The sequence below is a fragment of the Copadichromis virginalis genome, linkage group LG4, assembly GCF_057382275.1.
Source record: "Copadichromis virginalis isolate Kocher_CV1m ecotype Utaka linkage group LG4, C_Virginalis_male_GT1.1, whole genome shotgun sequence".
NCBI classification, from domain to species: Eukaryota; Metazoa; Chordata; class Actinopteri; order Cichliformes; family Cichlidae; genus Copadichromis; species Copadichromis virginalis.
In genome coordinates this window covers 36,715,808-36,728,206 of record NC_140621.1, presented here as the reverse complement: position 1 = coordinate 36,728,206, position 12,399 = coordinate 36,715,808, and the positions used below count along the sequence as shown (strand labels likewise).

At 43.8% G+C, this 12,399-nt stretch overlaps 1 protein-coding gene across 1 annotated transcript; it reads right to left on the bottom strand.

The window, feature by feature from the left end:
• Window positions 1-775: 775 nt before the first annotated feature.
• Window positions 776-3,235, bottom strand: LOC146712128 (interferon a3-like). Its single transcript, XM_085455498.1, has 5 exons — window positions 3,116-3,235; window positions 1,560-1,643; window positions 1,324-1,476; window positions 1,060-1,137; window positions 776-981 (listed from the first exon to the last, which is right to left on the bottom strand). Exons 1-5 carry the CDS (start codon window positions 3,233-3,235, stop codon window positions 811-813), a joined length of 606 nt encoding a protein of 201 aa, XP_085311624.1. The 3' UTR covers window positions 776-810.
• Between the last annotated feature and the right edge of the window lie 9,164 nt (window positions 3,236-12,399).

The window sequence follows — 12,399 nt, the reverse complement described above, 5'->3', positions numbered from 1 at the left end:
TGACATGGGACCCCAGATCTTTAGAAGTAAGTTAGGGGAGAGACTCACCCACTTGGGATGCTATTGGTCCATTCAGTGGGCGTTATTAGCAGCAATGTTACCGATAACACCCGAAGTGGGTTCCAGGCGCAGTTTGGTTTCCTCACCTGAGCCCAGACTTCTCGTTGAGAAAAGGGTGTCAATAGCATTCAGAGACCAGTTGATCAAATCCATAATTCTCTTTTAGGTTTTAGAGAACGACAGTGAGAGACTGTTCCAGGGAAAGTAATGCACACAAGACAAGACAAGGACACAAGAGGCTAAGCAGGGAAGATAAGGGGAAGGAGGAGAGGAGAAAGGTGCGATTAAGAGTAAAGATCATTGTTTTATTGTTCGTGAATGCTTCTTTGCATTCTCCATCCCATCAGAGAGCACCCCTCCATGAGCATGCTACTGATGGAGGTCTCTTCCTGTTAAAAAGGAGTTCTTCCTCCCTACAACCAATGAATGCAGCTCATTTTAAATGAGACAGAATTTATTTCAGTAACTTATTTAAAAAAAAGTAAAGCATATGAAATGTTAATACAAAAAAATAAATAAATAAGACCAATCTAAAGTAAAAATTCAGAGTGACTAAAATGCACGACAGAAATATTTGGAAGACAAAGTTTCTGTACTTAAAGCACTGAGTTACTCTGAAGTAACAAACAAACAAACAAACAAACAAACAGTGTTTGATGAAATATGTAGAAAAATAAATAAATAAATATTTCAAATAAATACATAAATAATCTGAATAAATACATAAATAAATAAATAGAGAGGGGAACATCAGAGACAGTCTTCAGATATTGTGTCAGTGTTGCGTTGCTGTTGCGTTGCTGCAGAGCGCCTCCTGCTGGCAGCAGCAGGAACTCTGATGGAGGCCACGAGCAGCTCCAGCTGTTCCAGGCGCAGTTTGGTTTCCTTCCTGAGCAGCTGCCATGACGCAGTACTGCAGCCCTGTACACACAGTACTACACTTATTACCACTGTCACTACACACAATAATACAACGAGTACTACAGTACTTGTACTTACAGAGCAAGACAGAGTACTGTTGGCCAGAGTCCTGTAGTAGCTCCTCAGTCTGCTGTTGGCTGGACTGTTGGTCGAAACCTGGAGACAAAGAACAGTTCAGACTGAGGCTCGGAAAGGAGGTGAAGTGTTGGTGTGGGAGGAGGTGAAAGGAGGTGAAGCACTGATGAAGAGGAGGCTCTGGGAGGAGGTGAAGGAGAGTGGGTGTGGGTGCATGTTTGCTCCTGTGAGTAGGCTGAAAGCAGTGAAGTGGGCGTGTCCACTCACACACACGCTCAGTTCCATGATCTGTCTGTGGATGACCGTCAGGAAGCCCTCCGTCTTGTCGGCGCCCCAGGGAGCGGCTGACAGGTTGTCATGGCGATACAGACAGAAAATAAGCTGCAGACTGTCTCTGATGAAAACCAGCTTTGAGTCCACCTGAAGAGAGAGAGAGAGAGGTGAGCTGCAGGCGTCTGATTGACAAACAGATGTGATGTCATCGATGTAGTCATGTGACCTACCTCAGAGTTTTTTATTTGCTTGTAGAGATGTTTTGGGAATCGAACCGGATGAACTGAAGAGTGCTGTTCAGTCAGCTGATCGCCCTGAAACAGAGAGACAGCGCTTCATTTCACCACATCGCTCTGAGCTGTTGCCAATCGTGACGTGTTGTTGACGTCCCCACATTCAGGGGGTGTCCAAATTCATGGGCTGCATCCTCCTGAGGCCGCATTTGTAGACCGATTGCGTCATAGCGACGCGCAGAAGGCTGTCCAAATTCTTTTTTTTTTTTTTTTGTGTCCCGTTTGGATCTTTAGCCATCAGAATTGTTGTCTTAAGGCCAAGAAAGATGCCAAGTGGATTTATTTTACCAAGTGGATCATCATGGCCTTGCCATATTGGTCCATTTGATTGACCTTTATTATAATTATTAATTTATTTTATTTTCAGTTGCTACAAACAGGACAGACATGACTGGGGGATAGGACAGGGAGAGAGAATGAAAGAAAGAGAGGGAGAGAAAGAAAACCAAAGGGGAGAAGAGACGGTGAGAAGGGGGGGAAGAAACAAACAAACAAACAAACAAACAAACAAACAAAACACCTGGGTCACCTGTATGGAGAAAAAAACAGGGTCACAAAATAAGCTTCTAAGATATTAAACTCCAAATATCTGCTCGGTTTATCAAGATATCACATATTTGGAGAGACGTCTTTTACCCACTAGCTCGATAGCTAGCCGGGGCGATAACAGCTAACTCCACCCAAACATCTTTTTCAACCCCCCTGCGGTCTTAACTACTCAGGTTAAGCATGATATATGAGTCACTTAGATAACTTATAAATGTTATTGTTTGGCTTTTTTCAGTGTTTCATTTGTTTGTGAGTAAATCAGTTTGGCTGAGATCAAAGTTCTAGTTTCCACACAGCTGAATAAACGTCAAACAGAAACTGATTAAACAGGAGTGTGAGACGGTCGAGAGTTTACACCAGTGTCCTGTTATATTTTAGATAGCAAGGAGCAGACAGCCGAGATTATTAACTCCACCCAGACAGCGGTGACGCAGATCTGAAGGCTCGAGCGTCACATTTCACAGCCGCTCACGACTGGCCTACTCGACCTTCTGAGGACCCAGGCCACGTAGACCGCGAAGGCCGGGTCCTCAGGAGGATGCAGCCCATGAATTTGGACACCCCTTCAGTCTACACGCTAAACATGTGACCTGTGATGTTTACAAATGTCCTACAGGCTCTGAATGCATCGTTTCAGCTGTCAGTAAACTTTGTCTTGAATATTCATCACGTCTGCAGAGGAAGGGCTTATTCCAGTCAGGTTTCAGAGCCCATAACAGCACAGAAACAGCTATAGTGAAGGTTACAAATGATCTTCTTACAGCAGGAATCTCTTTATCTCTTTAACTTAATGATGTCCTGGGATAATTTCATCACTCTTGAAATGTCTTCAAGGATCCTGGAAACTTTTAAAGGACCCCGGAACTGTCTCTTTGTAACAGTCTAAGGAGTCCTGGAATGTTTTAAAGACCAATTTAAGGACCTGGAGTCAGTGCTGTACTCACCATGAGAGTGAGGAGGCCCCGGGCTTCTTTGCTCGGTTGCTTGTAGTGCGTGAGCCAATCACAGCAGAGGGCAGGGGTCAGGGCGCCACAGAGGACGAAGAGCAGGCCCCAGGTGACCATGATGAAGACGATGAAGATCCTGTGCGGTGCTGAGAGTGCGTGTCCATGCTGCCAGCAGAGTTCAAGCTTTTATTTTACAAACAGGAAACAGAAATATTGGGGAAAAAGTCCGTCTTTCATTTTCCCTCTTGGGAAAAAGTACCTGCAAACTGGTGAGCGAGGCAGGGCGCTGATTGGTGGGTCTTGCAGGTGCTGAAGGTGCGCTCGGAACATTGAAGACTGGTTAGTTTTCAGCGTTTGGACGAGAGGACGACATCGGACTCGTGTAAAAACGTGTTCCTGTCACTCACATTTCACTTTATTTTACTTCCAGAGAAATAATCACAGCACACCTGAAATCAGCGGATATGGTGAGAGAGAAGAACCTGACCGTAGACTGACTCTCTTCATATCATTGTCATTATTAATATTTTTATTGTTATTATTGTTATTAAAACCAACCAGAAGTGTTCTGATTGGTTCACAAACGCAAAACAGAAACCGTGAAACGTCTGTGCAGCGATGACGTCATTGCTTTCTCTTTCCCCTCTCACTTTCGTTTTCATGTTCACGTTCTGAAAGCTGCAAGGCTGTAAGCACTGAAGGAGTCCTGGAAGGCTTTGAACAGGCTGTGAAGCCTCTGTGCTGGAAACACAAGTGCAGGAATTTAAACTGGACCTGTAAAATGTCAGAAACACGTCTGTCACTGTGTAGAAGCTGCAGTCAAACCAGTATAAACTAGAGATGGACCGATCTGATATTACGTATCGGTATCAGTCTGATACTGACCTACATTACTGGATCGGATATCGGAGAGAAATAAAAAATGTAATACGATCCTTTAAATATAAAAAAAAAACACCTCACAAAACTTGCGACACGGCGTAACTCGGCTCATAACCAATGGCGTGTCCAGCGGGGTGGCCTGGGGGGGCACAGGCCACCCCCCAAACCAGACTGGCCACCCCAGGTGCCACCCCAAAGGCAAAACAATAAAATTCAATCAAATATCCGATTATGTTTTCACGGTGACGCTCAGATATCCGAGTGTAAGTGAATGCAGCATCGCTTCTGCGCTATGTGCATCACGTTAGCAAAGGTAGGAGAGCCAAGCGCGAAAGATGGCACTGCAGGAAACAATTTTTCGGTGAAAGAAAATGAGGACAGAATAAATGTCCCGGTAAGTAATATTAAGTTTGTTGAGTTTAGTAAACTTCGGTGAAATTAGAATACCAAGGAAAAAATAACACTTAAAGAATTATTGCAGCTGTGGAATATTTCAGACAGTATGCTACTGAGGGCAGCTAACATAAGAGTTATGAGTTATAAGATATAATCTAAGTCGTAACATTGCTGTATGGAGCTGCAGATTTGGTTGCAGGTTAACATAGCTGGACTGGCCATCGGGCATACCGGGCACATGCCCCGTGACTTATTTTTTATTTTTTTTGTAATGGCATGAACAATGAGAGGTGGTGGATTGGCCAGATGCAGGTCGATGTGTAGAAATAACTCCGTTGTTTGGTGGTGGCTATGACGGGGCTTCCACAGAGGCAACAGGTGGATGAGGGAAGGGGAGGCAGGAGGAGAGCCCCGAAGCAGCCGCCAGTCCGAGTGTCAGGTGAACTGAACTTCAGGTAAGAAGTTATGAGCTGCAGTCTATCTGGGTCAGATATGAACTAAGTTTAGGTGGAGTTTATTTTCATGTTGCTGACTTTTTACTGTCAGTTGCAATAACTCGTACTGCGTTCTAGCCAGTTTGACGGAGTTTTTATACAGCTGGGTGGGTGCTATGATGTTACTGATAGTGAACTTTATTTTATTCATAAGGTTAGTTAGTAGAGTTTCCAACGACTCCTTAAAAAAATGGAATGGTCCCTCATTCAGAGAAAATATTACGCGTTTCGTATTGAGCTGAGAAGAGACGCAGTTTGTCCCGGACTTTAGCTAGAATGGAAAAAAGACACAAAGCTGGAGTTATTCTGTCGTAACGCTGCACAGCTGCCTCTTCTTCTCTCGTTCTCTCCCCCTCCCTCTCCTGTTGCTACTTCAATCATGAAACTGATCAGTGATCAGCTGATCGTCTCTCTTGTTTATTTATCGCCCACTTTGCGCCAGAAAGAGGAAACCAGCGGATGTCGCGCTAAACAACAGCAGCACGTTTAAGCTTGATCAGCTGTTGTTAGAATGTATTTAATATTAATTTCTAGTATCAGCTGATGTTTGCTGGAGCCACAGCTGTAAAGCTGCTGGTCATGATGTCTGTTTAGATATGTGGTGAGAGGGAAACATGAAGATGAAACCAGGAGATGTCCTTACTGAACCATCAGAGCTGAACAGGTGATGGAGAAACAGGTTTACCTTTTAGGTGACATGGATGAGTTGAAGGGAAGTTATGAACTGTTTCTGAGAGACAAATAACACCAGGATCCTTTTTTATGTAGCTGACAGCTGGTAACTGTGCAGGGGCGGGTCTAGCAAAGTTTTGCCAGGGGGCCAGGTAGGGCATTAACAGGGAGAGGTGGGGCACAAAGAAATACTTTTCTTTCTTATTCTCATTTAAAATATCTAGCTTTTATTAAATAATTATCTAAATCTTACAACCAAAGTTTTTATCTGACGTAAAATGTATAGAAATCATACATATACCAACAAGACTGTACATCACTGTCACAACAGGGTTTGTTTTCAGTCAAAGTCTTTATGGCTTTACTACCTGGTGGGTCAGTCTGTAGTAAAAATGCCCGATTTTCTGTCCCAGTCCAGCCCTGCAGGTTATACTGGCAGTGTCACCATGCCAGCTGAATGTATTTTATCATCAGCCAGTGTTGTTCTTTATCAATATTACCAAAGTTTACCATAAGGCAGCATAGAAAGTATTTACTTGCTTTCAGGTTTTATTCAAATGTTAGTCTTTTCATTTGTTTCTCCACTTTTTTCCTGTTTCAAAATCAAACACCAGTTTGTGAGAAGATTATCTTCTTTTTTTAACAGGCAGATAAAGTTTTGCATTGGCTAATTTGTCAATTGTTTGTTACAAATGTTCGTATTTTAATTTTCAAAAATGTTTTTGCCCAAAACATATGTGCACTATATGTCAGTAAAAATACTATGCAAATATTGATGTCCTTGAATGCTGAGTAAACACTGACAAAGCACTGATTGTATCTCTTGTACTTTATCAACGCAGTATCTAAAAACTTTGCACCGTAGTGGTTAAAATCTCATTCTAATAAGAGTTAAAAGTGCATTTGGTTATTAGGTTTATAGGATTATTGAATTATGGTTAAGGGTTGGTAGAATTTTTTTTTTAAACATTATCTGCCAATTAAATCTGCCACCCTTCTCCAAATCTGTGCCCCTACCTGGCCCCCCCAACAAAAATTTTCTAGACACGCCACTGCTCATAACCGTAGCACGTTGGAGCAGTATGCGTCATGGGATAGAGCGGCTGTGGTGTGCCGGACCTGTTGGTGTCTGGTTGAGCATTTGGAGCCTCGCCAACCAGCATTTCATCTCCGAGGAAGTGATCCCCGAGAGAAGTAAAGCAAGTGTGTAAGTTCATCTCTGAATGTTTGTAAAGCATTCCTGCGTTAAGCTTAACAACCAATATATGGAGCGACTACCTCTCTCTCTCTCTCTCTCTCTCTCTCTCTCTCTCTCCCCTGCTGCTACTTCAATCATGAAACTGATCAATGATCAGCTGATCGGCTTTTCTGTCGCGAGTCCGTCTCTCTTGTTTGTTTTTGGCCCACTTTGCACCAGAAAGAGGAAACCAGCGGCTGAACAACAGCAGCACGTTTAAGCTTGATCAGCTGTTGTTAGAATGTATTTATTATTACTTTCTACTTGAGGATCTTTTTCTACAGCTGACGGCTGGTAACTGTGCAGGGGCGGATCTAGCAAAGTTTAGCCAGGGGGGCCGATAGGGCATGAACAGGGAAAAGGGGCCACAAAGACATACTTTTCTTTCTTATTCTCATTTAAAATGTCGAGCTTTTAATAAATAATTATCTGAATCTTACACCCAAAGTTTTAATCTGATGTAAAATGTATAGAAGTCCATTACTGTATATAGTAACTGTTAAGTCTAATATACCCTAGTAAGCTATACTACTTTTTCCTTTGGGAAGGTACCATTTGTGCAGTCTGCAGTTCTGTTGAAGAAAGATGTTGAATCTATTTAAATATTGTAGAAAAACAGAAAAACCTTGGATTAACGGAGATGTTCACGCGGCACTGGCGGCACGGAGCACCGCCTTTGCCTCCGCGAACACATCGGACTACAAACACGCACATTACCAACTCCGGAAGACGATCAAAGCAGCCAAACGTGAGTACAGGGACAGGGTGGAGCAACAGTTTGACAACCCTCGGAGTATGTGGCAGGGACTAAACACGATCACAGACTTTAGAGGGAAAACCAGCACACCGCAGACCACGGCCTCTCTGTGTGAGGATCTAAACGTATTCTACGCTAGATTCGACACAGCGAACACCATGAGACCGGACAGTGTGCGCACCGCGGATGATGTCAGTGCGCACACTGTGTCTGAGGAGGATGTGCGGAGGTGCTTCAGGAAGGTGAACGCACGCAAAGCTACAGGTCCGGACGGGATTCCCGGCCGCGTCCTCAAGTCATGCGCGGCTCAGCTGGCTGGAGTGTTCACGCACATCTTCAACCTTTCCCTCTCTCTGTCTGTAGTCCCAGCCTGCTTCAAAATGGCCACCATCGTCCCTGCACCCAAATCCTCCACCATCTCCTCATTGAACGACTGGCGACCTGTAGCCCTGACCCCCATCGTAAGCAAATGCTTCGAGAAGCTGGTCAGGGACTTCATCTGCTCTGCACTACCCGACTCACTGGACCCTCTACAGTTTGCATACCGCCACAACAGGTCCACTGATGATGCCATAGCCCTGACACTACACACTGCCCTGTCACACCTGGAGAAGAGAGACACGTATGTGAGAATGCTGTTTGTAGATTACAGCTCAGCATTCAATACCATCGTTCCCTCGAAGCTGGACAGGAAACTGCAGGATCTAGGACTGAGCAGCTCCCTCTGCAGCTGGATCCTTAGCTTCCTGTCTGACAGACGCCAGGTGGTCAGACTGGGCAGCATCACCTCATCCCCCATCACACTGAACACTGGTGCTCCACAGGGGTGTGTACTGAGCCCTCTCCTGTACTCACTCTACACCTACGACTGCACAGCCACTAACAGCTCCAACATCATTGTGAAGTTTGCGGACGACACTACAGTGGTGGGTCTTATCACCAACGGTGATGAGACGGCTTACAGGGAGGAGGTCAGCGCCCTGACCCACTGGTGTCAAGACAACCATCTCACCCTCAACGTCGCAAAGACAAAGGAGTTGATAGTGGACTTCCGGAGGTGCAGAGAAGTACACACCCCCATCACCATCAGCGGCGCTGCTGTGGAGAGAGTGAGCAGCTTCCGGTTCCTTGGTGTACATCTGGCTGAGGATCTTACGTGGTCAGTACACACAAACAAAACAGTGAAGAAGGCGCAGCAGCGCCTCTTCTTTCTCAGGAGACTGAAAAGATTCGGCATGAGCCCCCGCATCCTCAGGACCTTCTATCACTGTGCCATTGAGAGCATCCTCACCGGATGCATCACCACCTGGTATGGCAACAGCACCGCCTACAACTGCAAAGCTCTCCAGCGAGTAGTGTGGTGCTCTGAACGGATAATTGGAGGTGAGCTTCCCTCCCTCCAAGACATCTACAGGAAGCGCTGCCTGAGGAAAGCGGGGAGGATCATCAAGGACTCCAGTCACCCCAGCCATAAACTGTTCAGACTGCTTCCATCAGGAAGGAGGTTCTGCAGCATCCGGTCCCGTACCAGCAGACTGAGCGACAGCTTCTTCCACCAGGCCATCAGACTGCTGAACACGTCATAGACACCTCAGCTTCACTACTGGAACTTCAACATTATGCACTCCATACTGTACAGTAATGCCACTGTTTTGCACATGTCTCACTCTGTATATTTTATTTTATTTATTTTATATATTCTATTCATTGTTTACTCTATTTAATTTGTAAAATATGTGTACACACACACACACACACACACACACACACACACACACACACACACACACACACACACACACACACACGTAGAAAAATATTTAGTATACACATCCAGAAATGCATATACTATTATATATTGTACATATATTTATTAGTTTCAGATGTAGCCATTCTTGTATTTTGCTTGTTTACATTCTTGTATTTTGCACAACTCTGTTGCTTGTGAAGCTCGCACACAAGAATTTCACTCACATGTGCTGTACCAATGTACCTGCACATGTGATGTGACAATAAAAGTGATTTGATTTGAAAAATAATTGATTTCTGTGCATTTTTTTTCCGCACTGCATCAAATTAAAGTTGATTACGTCAATTAAGCATCATGAGGTGGGGGGTGGTTCCCTATTTAGTTTTTTTTTTTGCTGGGAGTAAATGGTAAATGGTCTGTATAGTGTATAGCGCTTTACTTGGTCCTAAGGACCTAAGGACCCCAAAGCGCTATACACTATACACAATCATCCACACATTCACACACTTCCACAGCATCCTGTCTTCCTTCTCTCACCCCAACCGGTCGCAGCAGATGGCCCCGCCCCTCCCTGAGCCTGGTTCTGCCGGAGGTTTCTTCCTGTTAAAAGGGAGTTTTTCCTTCCCACTGTTGCCAAAGTGCTTGCTCATAGGGGGTCATATGATTGTTGGGTTTTTTTTCTCTGTATCTATGAAGCGCCTTGAGGCGACTTATGTTGTGATTTGGCGCTATATAAATAAAATTGAATTGAAATTGAATTGAATTGGTGATGGCAGCTACATTGTAGCCACAGCGGCCCTGGGGCGCACTGACAGAGGCGAGGCTGCAACCCTATTAGGTTGCTTACTCTTTAAAACACCAGAATAGGGAGGATTGAGCAGGTTTAAGTTTATTAGATTCATCAGTTTTGCTGAACTATGAAATATTTTGGGTGCAGTGTGTTTTTTACATACAGGTATAACAGAATAGCTTTAGTGGGTTTTTTTTAAACTTGAGTATGAACTTATACAAAATGCAGCAAGATATTAAAAAACAGTTTTATTGATTAAAAAACACACTATATCGGATTCATATCAGTATTGGTATCCAAATTTATGATATCGGTATCGGACATAAAAAAGTGGTATTGTGCCATTTCTAGAATAAACATAGCGGCTCGATTATGAACATAAATAACATGAAGTCAAACTTGGGCCATGGAGAAGCTTGTTTCAGGTTTGGGATTGCACACTGTTACTGCTGGAGGCAACAAGAGGCCTGGAAGTGTATCTCTCATTGGCAGTACTATAAAAACTGTAAAGACTAAATTAGCGTGTTCAGCACAAGACTTCCCCAGATGTAGATGCAGAAACGCTTTCTCTGCATTGACAGAATGCCACCTGCCAGAAAGTTGTCAATATACGGAGCACAGTCCTGAACTCTGGCCTGAAACGGATCTGGCCGGCATTGTCATGAACCACGCAGGCCCGGATGTGTGAGGTCAAACACAGTGCATCCAGCAGCGCAGATAATTGTGTCCCCTGGTGTCCACAGCTACTGTGTGTAACTAACTGTGGTGGCCTGCGTTTGGGACAGAGTGCAGGGCACAAAGCTTGATGTGTTGTTGTAACGCAATGTGACGTTTTATATTTACAGGAGACACAGTGACTTAACCAAGAATTAACTACCTTGAGCCCAAATTTTGGGGAGTGGAGGAATCAACAGCTGGTCTCAGCACAGCTGTAGTCAGAGGCAGAATACCAGGGCTGCGATAAGCCCATTAGGCTGGATGCAGACTGGTGTACAATATACACAGAATAACAAAAGTTTGGTTGTCCTCCTTATGAAACTTGTGAAAATGACGAGGATTGTCTCAGTAGGCTGGAGCTTGTTATACTTCATCATGGCTGGATCATTGCATCAGTACAGCTGAGGGTCATGCAGGATTAGAAAACATGACTGCAAATCTAGGGTAGCTGTGTCAGACCATATACCTGTGGGTTTTACTGTAAATGTGGAACAACTGCCAGCAACAACTCCAAATAATCATGTCACTAATAACACACTGCTGCCAGTGTAAGATTAGAGCATTTAGTGAAGAGGACTTCTTGGTTTTTATAATAATACAAATAAACATCTAAACAACATTTGTTTGCCTAAAGAATCGGTTTTGTGCAGGATGTCCAACATCAGCATCTTCAGCCTTCACATAAACTTTGTTCCATATGATGATACAGTGGCTGCTCTGCATGAAGGTGGTAAACTGCTTGATGTCCAATGTAAGCACAGGGGTGGCATGTCGCCTACTAATCAGGACGTTGGTGGTCTGATCCCCGTCTCTGCTCCGATGGATCCATGGGAAAATGTAGATTTTGGGAAAGAGGTAAATGCTGTTAACAACTGCAAACCATCTGTACTCTGCACGGTTTCTGGGGAAGATAATACTGCAGCACTATGGAGACAACATTACACTACACTGTACAACAATGGACCTATGAGTGTATTGACACGTGAGGTATATGAAGCCATTCATAAAGTATTTGATAGTAAGGCCTGTGGTTTGGATCACAGGAAAATCTGAGACATGCTAGTTTAAGGCTAGCTCCTGTTTCAGCCCTCTGTTTCACTGGATCTGTGATCCATGACATTCTCCCACACTAAATGTCTGTATTTTGGTCAAAACTGGAAAAGTGAGCTGGGTGGATAATTATAGGCCAGGATTTTATCTAAGGATCTAGATAAGTGTGTATCTCTTCCCTGGAAAATCAGTTTGGCATCAAGTGAAAGGATGGTACTGACAGTGTATACAAGGAAACTTGTGCAGGCCCAAAAATCAAATTCAAATCAAATTTTATTTGTCACGTACACAGTCATACACAGTACGATATGTAGTGAAATGCTTGGACAACTGCTCGTGACCTAAAGAAAACAAAAAAGGAAAAGGCTATGAATGAGATAGGAAATAAATATGAAAAATTAAAAAGGGTAAATTTAACTAGGAAGGAATAAAATATAAATTAAGGTTAAAAAGGAAATAACTGTACAACACAAATTAGAATCCATCAGTTCTCGTGTTTAATTGATGCTTCTAAAGCCACAGGTTGACTGGCTTTA

Excerpts from the sequence above, each read along its gene's own strand:
- LOC146712128 (XM_085455498.1), bottom strand. The coding sequence starts at position 3,235 with ATGGTCACCTGGGGCCTGCTCTTCGTCCTCTGTGGCGCCCTGACCCCT. Across the intron at positions 1,644-3,115 it reads GGGGCCTCCTCACTCTCATG|GGCGATCAGCTGACTGAACA; the intron begins GTGAGTACAGCA and ends TCTCTGTTTCAG. Across the intron at positions 1,477-1,559 it reads AGCAAATAAAAAACTCTGAG|GTGGACTCAAAGCTGGTTTT; the intron begins GTAGGTCACATG and ends CTCTCTCTTCAG.